The sequence below is a fragment of the Gobius niger genome (genome assembly GCF_951799975.1).
Source record: "Gobius niger genome assembly, chromosome: 10".
NCBI lineage: Eukaryota > Metazoa > Chordata > Actinopteri > Gobiiformes > Gobiidae > Gobius > Gobius niger.
This window is the reverse complement of record NC_136861.1, coordinates 16,990,902-17,010,638: the sequence shown is the minus strand read 5'-3', so window position 1 is coordinate 17,010,638 and position 19,737 is coordinate 16,990,902. Positions and strand designations below refer to the sequence as shown.

Sequence of the window (19,737 nt, the reverse complement as noted above, 5' to 3'; positions counted from 1 at the left end):
TATTTAAATATGGTTACGTGAAGTGCTACACTACAAAAGTATAATTAATTAAACAATGTTGATTTTCTAAGCGGATAAAAAGGGGGAACTATATTGTAAGGCGTAATAATACCAGGAGTAGTTCGGCGTCCGCAGATTAAAGTGAAGATATTACTGCGTGGATTTCGTGTTTTTTTCCTTTAAATAAATGTACAGTAATGTGTCATCAGTACAGATATTTAACCTGTTACTTGTCGTCAGGGTTAGGGTTTAGGGTTTTTAGGGATGGCAAATGTGACATAAGTTGTGTTTCACTCACACAGATCTTACACATATTTTTTAGAAACAACAAAGTCTTCGCTTTCAAATGAGGTGTCACATATATACGCTATAAGCCAGGGGTTGGCAACGCCAGGCCCGAGTGTCAAAACTGGCCTTCCATCACAGAACCTCTGGCCCATAAGAGGATTTTGAGGAATATTATATTACACAAATCAGAGATCAAATGCCTGTTAAAGCAGGATTTAGTAACTTGTTTACCTTTATAAATCCTTCTCGTAGTCCCGCTGGGGGTAATACAAGTGTTAATGGGATGATTGGAGGGTCTTTCATCTCCCCCTGGTGTCTCTGGCCAGAAAACCACAATTGCAACTTGACTACCACCGGACCAGAGCAACCAATACACACAATAGAATCACGGAGAAGAAGCTAACAGGTCAACGAGCAAAGCTAACTGCGGGCTGGCGCCACTTTAAACAGTATTTACAGCCAAGTTGGAGTGAATTAATGACGGACAACGGACAATTAATAACACCTGCAGTTACACTTACAGCCTCTAGGGGCAAGAGTTACTTAGTACTGCTTTAACGCACTCTAGAAATGTGAGAAATGTAGTTACTTTAAAGCAGTTAGCTTTGCCCGTTAGCCTGTTAGCTTCTTCTTCGTGATTCCATTAGTGTGTATTGCGCCTCCAGGTCGGTGCAGGGAAAGTTGCCCCAGGGGGAGATGAAAGACCCCCCCAATCATTAACACGTATATTACCCCCAGAGGGACTACAACAATGATTTATTAAGGTAAACAAGTTACTTAGTACTGCTTTAAAATATAAACAAAACACTAATTTAGGCCATATATGATGTGCAACACTGGCATTTAATTCATGAAAGCTTTATTAAGGACACAGAATCCTGGTGTAGATTGTGATGCTTTTCTTCAGCCCCCCAAGAAAATTGTCCCTCCACCAAAACAAACTTGCCTACCCCTGCTGTAAGCTCTCCTGTCCATACGCTTTGAGATTTGGATATGCATAATAAAAAAATAATAAAAACACTCTAAACCTAACATTGGTTATTGCAGAAGAAGAATATTGTACAAAAGTATCACTGAACACCCATTAACCAAGAAATACTCTAAGGGCCAAAGCCCGGCTCTATATTTTTACATGTTTTAATTGATATTAATAGCTCCCCGTCCTCGACCTCCACCTTAACAGGGACCCTACGAGGGGCACGTCTTCTGTGGCACACGGGTCCTCGCTGACGGGTCACATCGCTCAGGGCTGAGTCAAAGGAGCATCATGAGGCTGTGTACTCCCCCACACTTCAACCGCACCTCACAGCCCGGCAACAAAGAGGAGAAAGAAGATGAATGGATGGACGGATATAAATAGCTCTACTACAGTATTGTGCTGGTACTGAAGCGCCATGTGATGCTTACAGGAGTCCATCCATTCTGATGAGGTTTTAAATTGGATGCTTTTAACACTCATTTGTCTATGCTGTTAACGACCGCACTTATGTCAAACTGAATATGATCAAGAGGAAAATCATTTATATCAATAAGTACATCAACGTCCAACTGTAGACAATGTAATGCCTTTATATTCAATGTTTTACACTCCTTATGGATTGTGCACAATTACCCAGTAGAGTAGTGATAATAAAAAGTCAGTTACATTAGATAAAAAGGGCTTTAATAGATGGTGGAAATACTATATATGCAGCAAAATCAAAGCAAAGATATACATGTAATGTTTTATGCAGTGAAATGGATGGACTGTATTAAAAACTTAAAATATTTCCAATACAAAACTATGTACAAGACACCATAACACACTGCCATTCGGTCAATAACAAAATAATATATACTACATACAGGAGAGAGAAGATGAAATGTGTGTGCTTTCTGTGTCTGTGATTAAATTACATTTGCGAACACAGTGGAGGCTTAAGTGTCCTGGCGTTGTGCCGGCCGCCGCCCGTCTCCGCGTCTGAACGGAGAGTTTCTCAAATCTGTCAAAAACAAAAATCCCTTTTAGCGAAACTAATGATAGGTTTCACGGCTGCTTCTGGCAAGCACGGTGTGGTAAGGGAATAGACAACACTCACGAACTGGAAAACAGATACAGCAGTGGTTTTCGAATGTTTTAAACCAAATACTAAAAAAATCATCCTTTTTATCCTCATAAAAAAAAAAATCTGGGTTTGTATTGTACTGACTCTGAAGAAACTGTCTAAAATAGGGAAGAATATGAAGTGAAGAGACTTTAGCCTATTAATAATGTCTATTGTGTAGCAGTCTGTTACTATTGAAAAAAATGATGCTTTCCCTTGAATTGAAACTTAACGACTACCAGGATGAACCTATGTACCATCAGTCTGACCTGGGCCACTTTGAGAACCAGTGGTGCGTGACCCACCTGTGATGATGTCCTCCAGTGCTCCGTCTTTCCCCTCTCGGACGGGCGGCTTCTGTCTCTTCTTCAGCTCAGCGATCAGGTCCATCTGAGGCATCTTCGGCATCACTGGACCCTGGGACAGTCCGGTAAGTGACTTTTATTATCCAGCAACCAGGGAATTAAATATAACATTCATGAAACTACCAGTAACTTCTATATTACTACTTCAGCATCATCCTTTACGTCTAGCACTGCACTTTCCCCTTGTATAGCACTGTCCATAACACCTACAGGGGTAGGCAACGTCAGGCCCGGGGGCTAAATCCGGCCCTCCAGATGATTTTTCTGGAGATGATTTTGAAATTTTGAGAGATCAAAGGGCCTGTTCATCTCTTAACCCCCACATGAACCAAGCACATTTTCTCCAGTTTGGCTTCGCCCAAATCTAAAAGCTTGAAAGAAGTGTCAACATAGCAACGAAAACGAGGATGAGAACGGAACAAAAATGTGACAAACGAGCGACAAAAATGTGATGAAAATGTGGCGAAACCGAGACAAAAAAGCAACGAAAAAAAAGATGAAAAAAATACGAAAACACGACAAAAACATGACAAAAACATGACAAAAATCTACAAAAATACAACTAAAAAAACTACAAAAACACAACTGAAAAAACATAACAAAAAACAATAAAACACGACAAAAAACAATGAAAAACTGACAAAAAAAACCTACAAAAACATGACAAAAAAAAATAAATAATATATAGCTCTTTTCTGGACACTCAAAGACGCTTTACATTTGCATTATTCTCTCCATACTCAGTGGAGTGGTGGTAAGCTACTATTGTAGCCACAGCTGCCCTGGGGTAGACGGAAGAGAGGCAACCAGTCGGCGCCATCGGCCCCTCCGACCACCACCAACTACACACTCACTCACTACATTCTTCAGGCTTCCTGGTGTTTCCCAAACGGTCTCCCATCCAAGTACCAACCAGGCCCTTCCCTGTTTAGCTTCCAAAAACCCATGAAAACATGACAAAAACACTATAAAAACACGGCAAAAAAAATACGATAACACGACAAAGGTGGAAATCGCAGCGGCAACACATCAGTTACAATCAGTTCTTAGCTTTCAAATGAGGCTGTAAACTTTAGATTTGGATAAAACCGACTTGGAGAAAATGTGCTCGGTTAAGGAAAGAAACATACTGTCAATTCCTTTACATTTCTCAGCAGATCACCCACTTAACTCATGTACAACTGGCATTTGTTGAAAGTGAAGCTTTATTTCGGGCGACAATTGGGGGGTTCGGCCCTCGGTCTTTTGACGATGAAGAAAATCAACCCTCCACCAACCAAAATTGGCTACCCCTGACCTAGTATTTACGCAAGAATTTAACACAATAAGCCACATTACCTTTTGACCTGGAGATTTCATTGGAGACTGTTCCTTTTCCTTCTCTTCACTGAGCTCCTCCATTTTCTTTTTCTGCTCAATGTCTTTCTGCACCGCCTATGTTTACAATTAATATTATTGAAATTATATATCGATTTCAAATGTACACATGGTTTATGTTAATAAGTAATAAAGCCAAACCTTATAGGCTTTAATGAAGCGGCCAAAGAACGGGAAAAACATCGACGGCTGTGTAGTTTTGGGATTCTCTCCAAAGTACTCAACCACAGAACTGTAAGCCTCCTGCAAAAAGAGCAGCCAATGAAGAAAGAGTGTTGATCAGTTCATGTTTGCTCACAGACAGAGAAAATGCTGTGGTTTCATTTCATGTGTATAGACCGAGTAATTACAGAGATATTAACCATAAACCAGCCAAAAAAAGGTCTGGATTTTAACAATTAAAAGGCAAATCCTTCTGCAGAATTCTTTCCGGTCCAGTAATGTGAACAAAACCTTGATAGTCAAAGCAAACTGCAGTGTACCTGTGCCGTTTTACTGTCTTTAATCAAAGCCTCCAGAGTCGTGCTGTTGGTTTTGACAAACTCCTTCAAAACTGGGCTGTCGTCCTGCACCAAGAACTCCTTCTTCGTCATCTCCATCCCCCTCTCCAGCGAGCGGATGTCCTGGAGGATGCCGTCCAGGGAAACTGACGGGAAACTACAGTTATTTAACTGCATCCTCACTCGTTCAATAATAAATATCTCCATGACGTTACATACCCAGAGCTGCCTTGTCAACAAAGTGCAGATCGGAGTGGAAGTTGACCAGGTCGGGGTATTTTTCCTGGATGACGTTGCCAATAAAGTGCAGTAACGTCTGAGAGCGATCAGTGGATTTTGTTTCCAAAAGCTTGAATATGAAAATGAAGTGTCAATGAATTATTTAGCATCAAGAACAAAAGGTACAAGTAGGCTGCTCTTTTCAGCACAATAATAGCAAGAATTCTTCAAGGGAGAAGGAATAAGCCATTCCCCAGCCCTGTTTATGTTAGGTAGGCTCGGATTAGTGTAAATATTGTCAACTGGACTGTGTTATTTGCCTTGATGCCATTGACTTCCTGGTTGTGTGTTTCTTTTGTAACACACAAGCATATTTGAACATATTTGAAAACTTCTACCAGGCTGGAAAAATCTTCGACACCTGAGTGTTTCTACAATGTATTTAACCTCTTACCCCCCGCTGTAACCAAGCGTAGTTCAGCTTTACCCAAATCTACAAAACTCATCTAAACTGATCTTTTCCTCTCGTTGTTTCTACATTTTCATCGCTTTTTGTAGCTTTTCTGTTGTGTTTTTGTCACATTTTTGTTGTTTTTTTGGTGACTTTTTTTGTTGTGTTTTTGTCACTTTTTCTAGTGTGTTTTGGGGTTTTTTCTTTTGTGTTTTTGTGACGTTTTTCAGCAAATTTTTGTCACTTTTCTGTTGATGTTTTTGTCACTTTTTCTGGTGTGTTTTTGTTTCTTTTCTGTTGCGTTTTTTACCCTTTTTGTTGTGTTTTTGCCACTTTTACTGTTGCGTTTTTGACACTTTTCTTTTGTGTTTTTGTTTCTTTTCTGTTGTGTTTTTGTTTCTTTTCTGTTGTGTTTTTGCCACTTTTACTGTTGCATTTTTGTCACTTTTCTTTTGTGTTTTCATCACATTTTTCATCACATTTTTGTCACTTTTCTGTTGCTCTATTTTGGCTTTTTCTTGGCATTTTTGTAACTCATGTGTCTAACTTTTGTGGCTATTTTGACACCTCTTTTAAGACGTTTTTACATTTGGGTAAAACTGGAGTAAATGTGCTCGGTTCAGTCGGGGGTTAAGAGGTTAAGCTGAAATGCTGAAAGCCAAGTGCTGCTCTTCTGTTTCACCACTTACAAGATCTAAGCTTTGGAGTCTGAAGCCATACGCTGCTCCGCGTTTACTGCTATTCATATAGTTTCCAAAAGCCAGAACGATCTGAAAGAGAGAAAAGAAGTTCATTCACATGTTCTTTTAATAGTTAGAAAAATGTTTTTGTTGAGCCTTAACTGACTTCTAAGATTTTCTTCAGCTTGTCCGAGGACTTGATCGACATGGATGCAGAAATCAGCGAGTCTAGTTGCTATAGAAATAGAACAAAATCAATATTAATGTTTCTTTTCTTTTTTTCTCTTGTTCGATCTGCGTTAAACCTTCATACCGGTTGGAGGCGTTTGACTGTGTCTGGAAAGTTGCCCATAAACGTGAGCGTGTTGATGCGTTGGTTGAGACGCGGAATCTTCCCGAAACGCAGCACGAACTGGTCTTCCGCCGCCAGCTCCTCCAGAGGGCGGCCATCTTTCTCATAGTTCTTCAACAGCTTCATTTCAAAGTCTGACGGGATGAAGGGCTCCAGGAGCTCCAGGAAGTCAATGGACAAAGAACCCAGGTCATATCTGCATAGATGGCGTAATTATAGGTGAGTATAGTAAACAGAAATGCACTGATTAAGAAAAAAGCTGGAGATCCAAATCATTTCTCATGTCATTTTGGTGATAACAGTGCGACTACTGTATTTTCCAGATTATAAAGGGTGCGACTTATATATCAGAATGTATAATCCCACAATGTTTGTTATTTTCACAGGCGCTTTTCAGGGCGCTCTAGGCTTGTCTATTAGTATCTGGTACTCCTGTACCACTGAAGATTTAAAAAACAGTAATTGAGCAGCAGAAAGAAAGTTTGGAGTGAGTGGAAAACTTGTGAGGGACTGGCGAAAAGTGGAGGTTACTCTTACTGCAATGAAGAAAACAAAAAAAGCTAATCATGGGCTAAAAGCTAGATGACCACAACTAGAGGAACGAGTTTGCAAATGGGTGCTTGAGAAACGTGATGCCGGGAGAGGCTTGTCAACGGTGCAGCTACGCCTCCATGCCCAGGTAGCTGCCAAGGCTTATTCTTCTTCATTAAGCATTTGCTGGTGTGACTTATAGTCTCTAAAGCGACTTATAGTTCGGAAAATACGGTAGTCATTTTCTTTCTTGCTGGTTCAATGTAACAGATTTTAATGCAGTTAGAGTGCCTTGCGATGCGCTCTTTTTCTCTTTAAGTTACACTATTTTCTTTATATGGACCAAATTCACAAAGCACTGCCTAGTTTTTGGTTGTATGTTTTTTGTCTGTGTTGATCTGGACCACGAGTCTGTAATAAATCTGTCTATCTATCTATCTATCTATCTATCTATCTATCTATCTATCTATCTATCTATCTATCTATCTATCTATCTATCTGGACACACATAGCAGGAATAACATACTCAACAGTAAAACATTGCTAATTTCTTTGCATCATATGTGCTTGAAATGACGTGTGTGTTCAAAAGAGTGAATATGAGATGCTGTAGTCTAAAAACAAAACAAAACTCTAGAACTTTTGTAACAAGCTTATAAGTGAGACTGTGTGTTGTACGTACGTCTCGATGGCGGTGCAGATCTTGTCCGGGCTCATTCCCCCTTTACGCAGCGTGATGGCCAGATTCTTGGACTTATTTGGATCGATCAGCGTTGTTTTGGCCGGTGCTTTCTGGGTTGCCTTCTTCGGCTTCGTGCTCAGGTCTTTGATATTGCCCTGCGCCTTGGTTTTAAACTGCTCCTCAAAGATATCCATGTTCAACTCCTGTAGAACGAGACGAAAATCCAATTGCAAATAAAGGCTTTGTTTCGTGTATGAAATTGAAGTTTTATGTAAGTCTTACCCCTAAGATGTGTTCATCGTCGAGCTCGTTGAACACTGTGCCTGTGACCTGGTTGGGCTTCAGGGCCTGCCAGTTCAACAGAGGCATCCTGAACTTGGTCTGGATCGCCTTCTTCGTTTTCACCCCTGTGGAAATCAGAGCAACACGAGGAGAGTCAAACTAAATCTGTTTAGCAAGTAATCATCCAAAACTGCCTAATCTGGGGCATATATATTTACATATGGCAGCAAATGACACTAATCTAAAAAAAACATGTAGAAAATTGGAGCAAAACAACTGCATTACTGCCATTATGAATGACACAAATGTTACTTACTAGTAGTTATTACAATGTACAACAGCTGTTACTACAACTGTAAACTCAATTGGGTTGATTTAAGGGTCCTCTTGTGGCTGGTTGTGATCAAAACTTTTTCCAAACTTTCCCAACACATTCCTCACTGCCCAGTTCTTCACAGGCATAAGTTTATGAGCACATTTGACAGCTTTCGAAGAGCAAAGTGACCCAGTAATGTTTACAAGATTAGTCTCCACCTGGGGAAATGCTTTGGGCAGCAGTGGGTTTACGAGCGAAAACAAACTAGAGCAGGACATAACTCACTTGAAGCATTAGATTGTACCATAGACCACGGGACAGCGATGAGCTTAAGGAGGCGTAAACTTCCCCGTAGCGTTCAGCGCGTGCTAACGGAAGCTCATTCATGCTCGCAGTTTGGTTGGGTTTTTGGAGCCAGTTCCAGTATATAGTATAACAACAATTTTAATAACTAAAGGACACTTCCCGTCCAACCACTTCCTTGGGGCTTCGGGAAGATGGAGGCTATAATTTGTCCATTGATCTACACTCTATGGATTTAACTCGTACTCCTACAGCTAAATCGTCCTTTAAACTGCATCACTGTCCAAAACTATTATTATTATTACCAGAATCAGCACTGGGAGCTCCGGGCGGTGGCGGTGGTCCCATAGCGGGGCCTGGAGGAGGTGGTATTCCTGAACCAGGCGGTGGAGGAGGTGGAGGAGGGCCCGTCCCAGAAGGAGGAGGAGGGGGAGGGGGTGGTGGTGGTCCTGCTCCAGGGGGTGGAGGAGGTGGTGGAGGAGGAGGAATGGCGGCACCCCCTGGTGGAGGAGGTGGCGGGGGAGGAGGAACAGCAGCTGCCCCGGGAAGAGGAGGTGGTGGTGGTGGCGGCGGTGGCGTAGGACCTCCGGGAGCAGGCGGAGGTACAGGTGCAACCTCATTTTGGGCCGGTGTGGCAGGAGCAGGCGCCTGGACGTATTCCACCACAGTGACAGGCACCACCTGGTAAGACAAGGGTTTATTTGTAGAGCACAAATCATCCACAAAGTAACGGTGTAATAGTTAAAGTGCATGAAATCATACTAAAAAGGCAAATAAAATCATTAAACCTGGATGTCCAGCTCCCCCGAGGCGCTGCGGGACACTGTGATCAGCCCCTTGTCCTGCAGCTCCTGGATCTTCTTCTCCAGCTCAGGGTTGGTCTGTGGGGCTGTATGCGCGGCGCTGGAGCCACGGCGCTCCCTATCCTTCTCCCTCTCCAGGTCCAGCTCCCGCTCCCTCTCCCTCTGCTGCAGAGAGCCCACCTGGGCGCAAGACTCACGCAGGCTCTCCTGTGGACGCAAGGATGTTTGTTTGTTTCAATGTCAAGGTATAAAAAGTCACAATTACAAGGTTCATTGTACGTGACTGTGAATCTCTATTAACTTGGATAATTTTTCAGGGTAAGGCCCATAAACTGACTAAGATATAGGTTGGATTGTGTCTCTACTTCCGCTTGATCTGAGGATAGTTTTGTCAAGAATTCAATTTGTGAATCTGTTGTGTATAAGTTTAATTATTAATGACTATGTGTAAGAGTACATTTCTTAAAGTATTATCAAATCTGTCAAACAAACCAAATGATTTCATGACACCCCTGCTGTCACAACTCTCACGCTGAATATCTCAGTTCTCTTGTCTCAGAGACGAGCTGGACATACAACGATACAATCCACCAGTCCTTCACTACAGCTGGTGCATGCAAAACTGTATAAAAGGATTTAAAAACTGACTTGGAAGACAAATCTGAATTCGGCCAAGTTATGTTAAATTGGGCAGCTAAAGTTAATAGCCTGTAGTTGATCCCACTGTTCTCATAATGGCGAGTATCTAATGTGTATGAATGTCTCACTTTGAGCAGCTCCGTCTCCTTTGTTGCCTGCAGAAGTTTTGTTTCCAGTTCAGAAATCCTCTCCGTCGCCTGGGTCTCGATCTCCTGAAGCCGTGCGTTCAACTGTAAAACCGCACAAGATCAACAAAGGGTCTACAAACTGCATCTTCCTATAATCTCTCGTCGCACAGACCTGTACATTGTGGTCCTGCAGCTCGTCCACGGCCTCCAGGACGCCCCCTCGGCTCTCCGCGTCCTCCAGCAGGGCCCCCACATCCAGCACATTGTCCAGGTACGCCTGGATCTGAACCTTCAGCTTCTCGCTCTCTGTTTGCTTCAGGCTCTGACACACGAGAAAGCACAGAGTGGCTTCAGGAGGTATTCAGACATTTATTCCTTCACTTTTACAGTATGGTGCAGCTGGACACTAAATCTGATTAAGTTAACTTTCATACACTTTACACTTCATCAAACTTTTGACACAACTTGAGACGTACCTCCAGAAACTTGTCGAGTCCCAGGTGTGTGAACTCGTATTGCAGATGGACACGGAAGTTCATGTTCTCCACAGAATGAACAACGATGTTTATGAACTGCATACAGGCCACCTGGACAGAGCCAAAATCCCACTCAAAAAACTGAAGCACTTTTCCAACTCGAGCGCCCTTCATCATCAGAGCAGACTAATGACTTATTAATGAGGAAACGCACTCAGGCACTTACCATGAAGTCAATGTTGCTGTCCTCATTCATAAAGCAATCCATAAGCTTCTCGAAACGTGTCTTTTCTTTGCTCGTCTGTCCAAAAAAAAACATGTAGACGTTGTGACGTGCATTATATTAAATGTCCACATGGGGGCTTTGGAAACCTGCCGGGATGATTGGCCACTAATGAAAAAATTATTGTCAACCCACAGCTAATTTCCTTTACCTGTAGGAGACTGACACCTCGTGCAAATTGTATTACTGGTGATATTTATAGAACGATTGTCAAATGGATTCGGGCATATGCAGATGAGTCATGTAAAAAGGGGAAGTCAGATCTACACAAATCAAATCAAGTCAAAACAAAAGAACAAAATGATTCCCCTTTAGAGCATCTACAGCAAATATTTATATGGCAAAAGATTCTACTCTCATGTAGCTTCCATTTTTGGCTATTTTTGTTAATGCTATATTGACCAATTATACAACTCTAGACTGACAAACTCTGCATGCTGCTGTACAGTGTATATACAAACCCACCTCTCTGAAGTTGTCAAAAGCCGAGAGGATGATGTCGTGCCCCCCCCTGACGAGGCAAACTGCAGCCAGCAGCTCCAGCACCAACGCTCTGGTCCTGAACAAGACAGGGGTTTAGCTCCAAACATCAACTCAAGACAGTGTCTCCAAAAACACACCTGGGATTCCTGCTGTTCAGACCAAGAGTGATCTCATTCACACAGGACGGGTGTGTCATGACCTGATTGAAACCGGACTGCGAGGAGAGAGAGGGGGGCATCATTTACATTTGCATTGAAGCTTGAAGTTTTAAAGGTGATGCAATCAAGTAGGATAAAGGGAATCTTACCTGGTAGTTCATGATGGCCCGTAAGCACATGATGCAAACATGGATGTCGTCTCTCTGAACGGAGGGGTTGGATTTTTTAGAAATCTTATTCCCCAATGTGTTACTTATCCTGTGAAAAAAACATTCATTTCATAAAATTGTTAAGGGCGCTACTATTGCTGCTTCAATGTAACTCTCTCAAAACACAGGCAGCTGACACCATCTCATATTTATTATACATGTTTGTTTTATTATGCCTTTTGTTTTTGATGCCAGCGCTGTTGTGTGGTTGCCATGTTTTCATTGTTTCCTTTGCCGCCCCATTTTTCTCAATTCCCCTTCAAAAAATCCATTGTTAATTTATCCATTTGATTCCCTTCCAGGTGCGTCCTCTTACCTGATGGTGAAAGCGCGCGCGGCCTTGGTGACCCCGTGAGAGTGGGAGCCGTTGGGGTTTTTGGTCAGGTCCTCCAGTGAGCGCTCGACCGGCTTGGTCCTCTCCGATAATGTGCCGCCATTTTCAACCGTGTCCACATCAAATCTGAAGTAAGATGAGGAACAGCGTGAAAAGCTCTGAAGTTCAAGATAGCCAAAGTATAAAACTCATTAAAAGTTGTAAAAGCAGGTATCACATTCTTTTTTAATATAATCCAATACATATAAATTGTACGCTGATACTAAATAGATGTTCATAAACCTCTCGTCTCACAGGATTCAGGTTATTAGCCTATGACAAGAATTATGGCATAGACTACAATCTATTTTTTTTCATCTGTTGTTTATTGCAAAAGTTTTTAACATTGGTCGGTTTCAAGCGGCTGAAAAAAGGTATGTAGAGCCGCATTTTGTTCTTTGTGTCATAATGTGCCACATTTTGTAACCTTCAAACTTTGCAATAACCATTTTTATAATGTAGTACAATGTGCAACACTGCGCTCTATTAAAGCATTTGTACATACTTATCTAATCATTTCTAAAACATTTTCAAAGCTTTCCTTATTGTTTGTTAAGCAGCTAAATCGTGATTACCTTTATTGTTCAGTGAATTGATAAGTTTACAGTCTTACATACAACATGCCTAAAAAGTTTTCCTAAACTTAACCATTTTTGACTTCTCCCTGAACTTAAAGAGACCATACGGAGTTTAAAAATGTTGAAACTAAGCATTTTCATCCCCCTACATGTTCCAGCCATTTGCTAATGTGTAGAATGAGCCCAGACCTGTTCACCACAACTGCCTCTAAAATCCTGCACTGTCACTCAAAAAGGTGCCGTCATGCATGAGCTTAATATAGAGGCTGCAGTTACACGTAAGACCTGAGGTGGCAGTATTGAGCATTCAATGACCAGCTCTCATCTCTTTAACCAGACTAACAGATGGTGCACATTGCCACTTCTCTCTGTTTAGATGCTTATTAATGTTAACAGTGCTTTGTAAACTGTGTAAATGTCTTAGAAATTCTGAATTAAGTATTTCACAATACATTACTTATCGCCTGATAGTGTGTAGTGATCAATTTGATTACAAAATGAGTTGAGAGTCTATTACAATTTTTCCCCACAATGAATTTAAAATTGTATTACATTTTGAACAGTTATTACAAAAGGTCTATATGTGAATCTATATGACACTTAACTAATGAAATATTTAAATGAAATACTTACGGGGCATCACTTTGTGCGTGGGACAAATACTCCACCAAAACATCCAACCCTTTGTTCTGCTCATTGAGAAACTCTTCTGCCCAGCTATTCAAAGATACATAATGTTGGCATACAGTACTTGATACATCATATAGAAACATGCACCCTAAAATGTTGCGTACCCAATGTGATTCGTCCGTAGAGATATCTCCAGGTTTTTAAGGACTTGCGTGGCGTCTTGGATCTTCTTCTTTGCCTAAAAAAGATCAAATAAGTGTTGAAATGAGTACATGTGTCTAGAACATTATAGAAATGTTTTGTGTAACACTGACCCGACGTGGCACTCCTCCCTGGTCTTGATATAAGCTCTTTATTTTGGTTAGATAAGTGGAAGGTGGACTTTTGACCTGGAAGCGTTCCTGAGGAGAAGAAATAGTGATAATTTATATATAATTAAGATATTTGCAGCCATAACCCTCTGAGGAGCCCGATCTCATGGTTATTTCCAACTAGATAGGAGAGTGTGGGGATGCAAGTGCTGTAAGCTTGGGGCTACAGTACATTTGATCTAAAGGTGGATGGGTCGAATCCAGTTCACTTCAGCCATCATGCCTCCAGTGTCTGTGCACATGGGTGTGGTGCTAACTATCCAATCATGGTAACAATTTGGACTGGCATGCTTACAAACATACACACTTTCTCCACTACATTAAACAAAAAGACAGTTGATTTTCACACAGTACAATTCAAGGTTTTAGTGGAACCTTCTCATCATTCTCACATGAAACTTTACAAATTACGGACTCCGGTGTTAGTGAAATGCAGGTAGATAGGTTATTTGTTCGACAGATCACAGAATAGCCACATACTTTAAACAAATATAACTATTTTCACTCAGATATCGTCTGCTAATACACTTTCCTGCACTCTCTACACACCACTGACTTGCATTACCATAACTACTTCCCTAACATCAATTTTCATGACTCAACCGTGACACTTATTTGGTCTCTGTTGCCACTCTCTCTACTATATGACTATTGTAGCCTTCAAATTGCAAGATGATCTGCTGTAGCCTTTACTATTATTTAACAGGAAATAAATTTAGCAGAAGTATTTCCCCCTCCTCTCACGATCAGAAAGTTGAGTAAAAATTGATCCCGCTCTTTGTCACTGTGAAAGCAGCCGCACTAACTAAATGTCAGCGAAGGTCTGCTGTTCAGTTTATTATTTTAGACAACACAAGCTCTGTTTCTATGCCGACGTCTTTATTTGTTACCCCGGGAAACCGCACGAAAGTTCACTCCACCACAGACCCACTCTGGTCTCCGTGCACCGAGCATCACCTCAGCAGGCGACATAAGGCCGACTTTCAGATGACATGAACGACACCGTGTTTGATTAAGAGCGTCTAAACTGTTGGCTGCACACTCCTGTTACGCATCATGCCAAATAAAAAGATATCGGGATTTACCTGGTCACAGACGAGCTCCCACTTCTTGTCATTGTCGTACTCACTCAGAAGCTGCAGTTTGTCTGGAGGGAGGTTCATGTAACTCTGAAAAATGAAATAAGAAAAGCTGTGAGCCATTAATATTATCATTATCCTCATCAGATTTCTGAAGCTATGAGCAGGATGGGACGTGGATGGGAGACAGTGAAGGACACCATTCAGGATGACTGGTTCACCCTGTATAACTGGTTAGTGCAGATGTGAAACCTCTGTCTGTGTATCCCAAGGGCAGTTGTGGCTACCGGTACATATGTTGCTTACGACCACTGTGTATGAAGTGAATAAAACATTGTCCCCTGTGAAGAGCTTTGTTACGGAAGCGTATAGATATTTTATGTTCATACAAGATGATTGTTATTGATACTTTGTGATTATGTTTGAGGGGCCCAATACAATTTAAGTACCTTCCTACCCTGATAAAAGCCAGAGTAATATTACAGAGCTCTAAACATCCAAGTTGCATGTTGGAGCCTGGAGTGTTTTTGTTTCATGTTATAGGAACCAGCCGCCATTTTACTTGACATTACAGTATTTCAATCCATCAAACCACAAGTTCACTTTCAGTGTAATGTAGAGGAGCAGGAAGCAAATATGACTCTTGTTTGGTTATTTGTGTTCCACGTTGTTGCCAGGTGCAATTATTTTTTGGCCAGAAATCACAAACAAGTGATAAAAAAAAACTACACGGCAGGATCTTGATTAACCTTTAAACTCCCGCCTTAATCAAGTGCATTTTACTCCAGTTCAGCTTTACCCAAATCTACAAAATTAATAATTTTCCTTGTGTTGCTGCCGCATTTTCGTCACTTTTTTTAAAAACTTTTTGAATTGCTTTTTTAATGCGTTTCGGTCACATTTTTGCCACTTTTTCATTGATTATTTTTCACCTTTCTGCTTTTTTGTTGCTCTTTTGTTGCATTTTTGTTTTCCTGTTGTCACACATTTTTTCACTTTTTCGTCTCTTTTGTACAATTTTAATCATTTTTACATCGCCTTTTTGTCACATTTTTGTTGCATTTTCATCCTGTTTTTTGTACAAAAAAAAAAAATTCAAGCAGCTTTCAGATTTGGGTAAAGCCAAATTGGAGAAAATGTGCTTGGCTTAGGTGGGGATTAAGAGGTTATATAATGTCTCAATAAATTGCAGACAAAAGGCTGACAAAAAAAAAAGAACTTCTTGTTTTGTTCATGCTTGTTTGACTAATCCTGGATAGTCTCAAGAGCTGAGAACACTTCCTTCCCTCCTACTGATGTCATCAGGCAGTGGTGGTGCTTCAATTGACTCGATCTGGTCATTTCAGCTCTCAAATTGCTATGAGAACGAATTATATTTAGCCATTTCCTAGCAAGCACAGGAACAGTTAAAGGGGCTAGATGCAAGTTACCCATTTTGTACTCACTACTGCCACCTCAGGTCATACGTGTAACTGCACCTTCTATTGGAACATGTAGGGGGAGGAAAATAAATAATTGTAACATTTTTAAACTCTGAATACATTGCTTTAAATTAGATCACATAAAATACCAGTGTTAATTTGTCAAAAAGCATGATAAAAAAAAAAGTGTGAATATTAGCAAGATATTTTACGTAATATAGAGTCAGCATTACGCTCTTGTTATACACATATACTATGCATAGGTGTGGCTGTTAGCACAACATAAGCACCGAAACGGAAATGGCCCGTTGCCGTTGTTCATCTCAAAAACTGCACAGCCCTCGCCCTGTCCTTGCGGGGTGAGGGAGGGGTCCCACAGGTGTACCGTATGTGGTGCAGAATTCGGTTTCAAACAGGAATGTAAGCATTTTGTCTACTCGCCCACGAACAGACACGTAATGGCACCAAGTTTAGAAACGCGGTCAAAATAGAGAAGGAAGTCAATTTCTCAGTTCTTTCAAGAGTGTTACAAAGAGCCACACTTGAAAAACTCCATTGTGAAGAAAATTAGGCTATAAAAGATTGATTTCATTCAGAGGAGAAGTGAAGTCATAGTTTGGTATCACCCACTTTTCAGTTTAGGAGCCTTGATTTTAATATGACACTCTTATTTTCCCCTTTCTGTAGAGTAGAGTAGCCAAACTGTGGTCTGTGGTCAAGAGGTGCTACTTACTACATCCATTAAAAGTGCAGTGTATCTACTTTATTATTGTGTTGCTGCATTTGTAAATCATATTTTGTTGGAAATTCAGATTTTAGCTTGAGTTTGATGTCCCCAGCCCCAGCTACTTACATAATCTTGTCCAAACCTGGCTCAAGAACAGCAGAACTAAGTAACTCGTGCCCCTAGAGGCCATAAGCGCCACTGCAGGTGTAGTAGCATGTTGCGTTTTTTTACTCATTAATTGTCCATGAAAATAAATACAAAGGGAGAGAGGGATATTGTTCATTTTGCCACAACTCAATGACACAATGGAGATAAAAAAAATTCACTCAAACTTGGCTGTAAATACTGCTAAAGTGGCGCTAGCCCGCAGTTAGCTTTGGTGGGTTAGCCTGTTAGCTTTAGAGTTCGGGAAATTCCACAGTTACCATGGAGATCCGCCATCTTTGCAGCTGTTTGCATACAGTTCCGGTGACTAACATTAGCTAAAAACAGTATAAAAAGTGGAGAAAATAGCCGTGGAACAACTCCATTCGCTGATGAGTTACTGCTGGAAAATACATCTTACACACTGTGGCGTCCAAGTGTTTTAATGTGAACAATAACTCCAGTATTTCAACTTTTAAAATCTCCATTAGTTTACAATTGCTGCTAATCCCGTAATGCTTAGCGATATGACATCACATTCCCGAACTCTATTAGTGTGTATTGCGTCTCCGACCCGGAGGCAGGGAAGTCGCAAGGGTGGTTTTCTGGACAGAGACCAGGGGGCGATGAAAGACCCCCCAATCATCCTATCAACACTTGTATTACCCCCAGAGGGACTACGGAAAGGATTTATTAAGGTAAACAAGTTACTTAGTTCTTCTCTAACCTAAACTGTACATCTTCCGACTTTGAGCTGGAGGTAAACAGCGTCTTTGACACAGAGACACGTTTTCAAAGTATAGAATCCCATATGCAGCAAGACTGGGGAGTTATTACTTTCTGGAAAAAAAGAAAGAAGAGGGGATACTTTCTAAACCAGACTTTAAATATTGCGTCAAATGTTTACAGAGCCTTCATGCTTTGCTTCACAACATCTCAAAATTCTCCATCCAATTTATTCTGTAGCATTTCAATGACGAAAATATGGTGAAATGTTTTCTTTCCGGTCTCATGGCGTCTGACATAGAAATGTGTTGCTCAACTTCCCCTTGGGGCCAGCTGCACTAATCACTAGGCGTTAAAATTTCAACTGGAGCTTGTAGAACATCAGCCAAACAACTTGTTGGTAACGTGGTTGTAATACCTGAGAGATGTTGTCAAGTTCTTCTGACACGTGCCTCTATAAATCTTTAACAAAATTACACGTCGTGACCGAGAGCAGTTACAGACGTGATAAGTGATTGTAGTTCACAACGTGCTGATCAACTTGGCATGTTTTGTCATTGTCATTTCGCAAACAGACTTTAATAGCACTGTTTCGATCCAGATGCAATCAGAAAAAAAACTGTTATTAAGAAACTAAACCTTCCAATCTAATTACAATGTGATATGTTTCAAACAAATTAGTGCAGTAATACTGACAGTTGACCCACAGCAGTGACATTAGCTACTTTATTTACCTTTAAATTTGTTTTTATTTTGCAGAATTACATGTTTGATGTTGTCAGCAAATCAATATAAAAACATGTATGAATTTTTTTGTTCATTTAACAATTTAACAGCGGAATTTCTCCATTACAAAATCAATAAATGCTTATCTTAAGTTTACTTTGAAGTCACTTTAAGCACCCTGTCACGACCAGGCTACGTGTGTATTCATCAGAAGTAAGTGGACTAAAAATCAAGGAAGGGTAGTGACAACACTGTACAATTTATTCAAAGTAAATATATTCTAACTTACTATATCACATGATGTTACTATATCACATAATGTCTATTGCTTTCTGTCTCTAGATTGCTGCCCTTCCACTCACCAGCACCACATTGAACCTCTCCTGCAGCTCCTCTTCGGGGGGCATGGGCAGTTTGGGCGGAGGCGGCTGCTTCTTCTGCGGGGACAGTGTGGAGTCCCCCATCCCCGCGCAGGACGTCCCGACCGAGCCCCTGGCCTCTCGCTTCTCTGGTGGGTCATGCTCCACGCTCCCCGCCGCCGCATTCCCCATCACTAATCTCCACAAGTAATCCAGATTTACGCACCTTCTACAGAGAAATCAGAGCTCTTTCAGATTTGAGCGACAGTGGGTCACTCTGAGAAAAAGCAAAACGAGTTGTCAGGTCCTCAGTTAAAGCAACATCAAGTTATACGAGTTTAAGTCCAGAAATGTGTCTTCTTATTAAAAAATGACCAAAGTTTGGCTCCATATTGGCTATTCAAGAGAACACCACAATTCCTTGATAGTCCTGATGCTGCTTAGGTGACAGCATGCACTCAGGTTGACCAAGAAGAACTCATCTGGTGACTTTTGGAGCAACAAGTTGGCGTGTGAGAGGAAGGCGAGGGGAGTGTGTCACACTCTGTAACACAGACTGAAACCGCAGCCGTTCAAAAGCAGAAGAGTGACTTCCTGTCACAGAAAAGCACCCGCAGCAGCAGCAACTACGCAACCTGCATCATGGGTGGAGGACATGGGCGGGAGGCACATGCTAATGGGGCCTTGGTGTCAAATGCCTGATTGATGACAGAAGGGTGATTGAAATACAACAAAAAATGTAAAAATACAATCAGCTAGGCACCTATGACATTTTTTGAACAAGACAAGCAAACAAGAAAACAAACAAACAAACAAACAAACAAACAAACAAACAAACAAACAAACAAACAAGCAAACAAACAAACAAACAAACAAACAAACAAACAAACAAGCAAACAAACAAGATAGTAGCATATAAACTGAAGGCAGCCAGTCAGGTTTCCTCCGGGTGCTACGGTTTCCCCACTTCCAAAAACGTGCTGGTCAGGTTGAC

At 41.1% G+C, this 19,737-nt stretch overlaps 1 protein-coding gene across 1 annotated transcript; it reads right to left on the bottom strand.

Moving 5' to 3' along the window:
• Positions 1 to 1,935: 1,935 nt before the first annotated feature.
• On the bottom strand, positions 1,936 to 19,277 carry fmnl1a (formin-like 1a). The gene is made up of 26 exons (XM_079564372.1): positions 18,747 to 19,277; positions 14,647 to 14,730; positions 13,505 to 13,591; positions 13,355 to 13,428; positions 13,194 to 13,277; positions 11,926 to 12,069; positions 11,550 to 11,658; positions 11,380 to 11,456; positions 11,225 to 11,318; positions 10,703 to 10,777; positions 10,477 to 10,587; positions 10,173 to 10,322; positions 10,001 to 10,102; positions 9,219 to 9,440; positions 8,736 to 9,111; positions 7,812 to 7,936; positions 7,530 to 7,732; positions 6,278 to 6,512; positions 6,131 to 6,199; positions 5,974 to 6,054; positions 4,834 to 4,963; positions 4,597 to 4,760; positions 4,256 to 4,357; positions 4,076 to 4,171; positions 2,678 to 2,789; positions 1,936 to 2,270 (listed from the first exon to the last, which is right to left on the bottom strand). Exons 1-26 carry the CDS (start codon positions 18,933 to 18,935, stop codon positions 2,206 to 2,208), a joined length of 3,360 nt encoding a protein of 1,119 aa, XP_079420498.1. The 5' UTR covers positions 18,936 to 19,277; the 3' UTR covers positions 1,936 to 2,205.
• Positions 19,278 to 19,737: the final 460 nt, after the last annotated feature.

Excerpts from the sequence above, each read along its gene's own strand:
- fmnl1a (XM_079564372.1), bottom strand. The coding sequence starts at position 18,935 with ATGGGGAATGCGGCGGCGGGGAGCGTGGAGCATGACCCACCAGAGAAG. Across the intron at positions 6,055-6,130 it reads AGCTGAAGAAAATCTTAGAA|ATCGTTCTGGCTTTTGGAAA; the intron begins GTCAGTTAAGGC and ends TCTCTCTTTCAG. Across the intron at positions 4,358-4,596 it reads AAGACAGTAAAACGGCACAG|GAGGCTTACAGTTCTGTGGT; the intron begins GTACACTGCAGT and ends CTCTTTTTGCAG.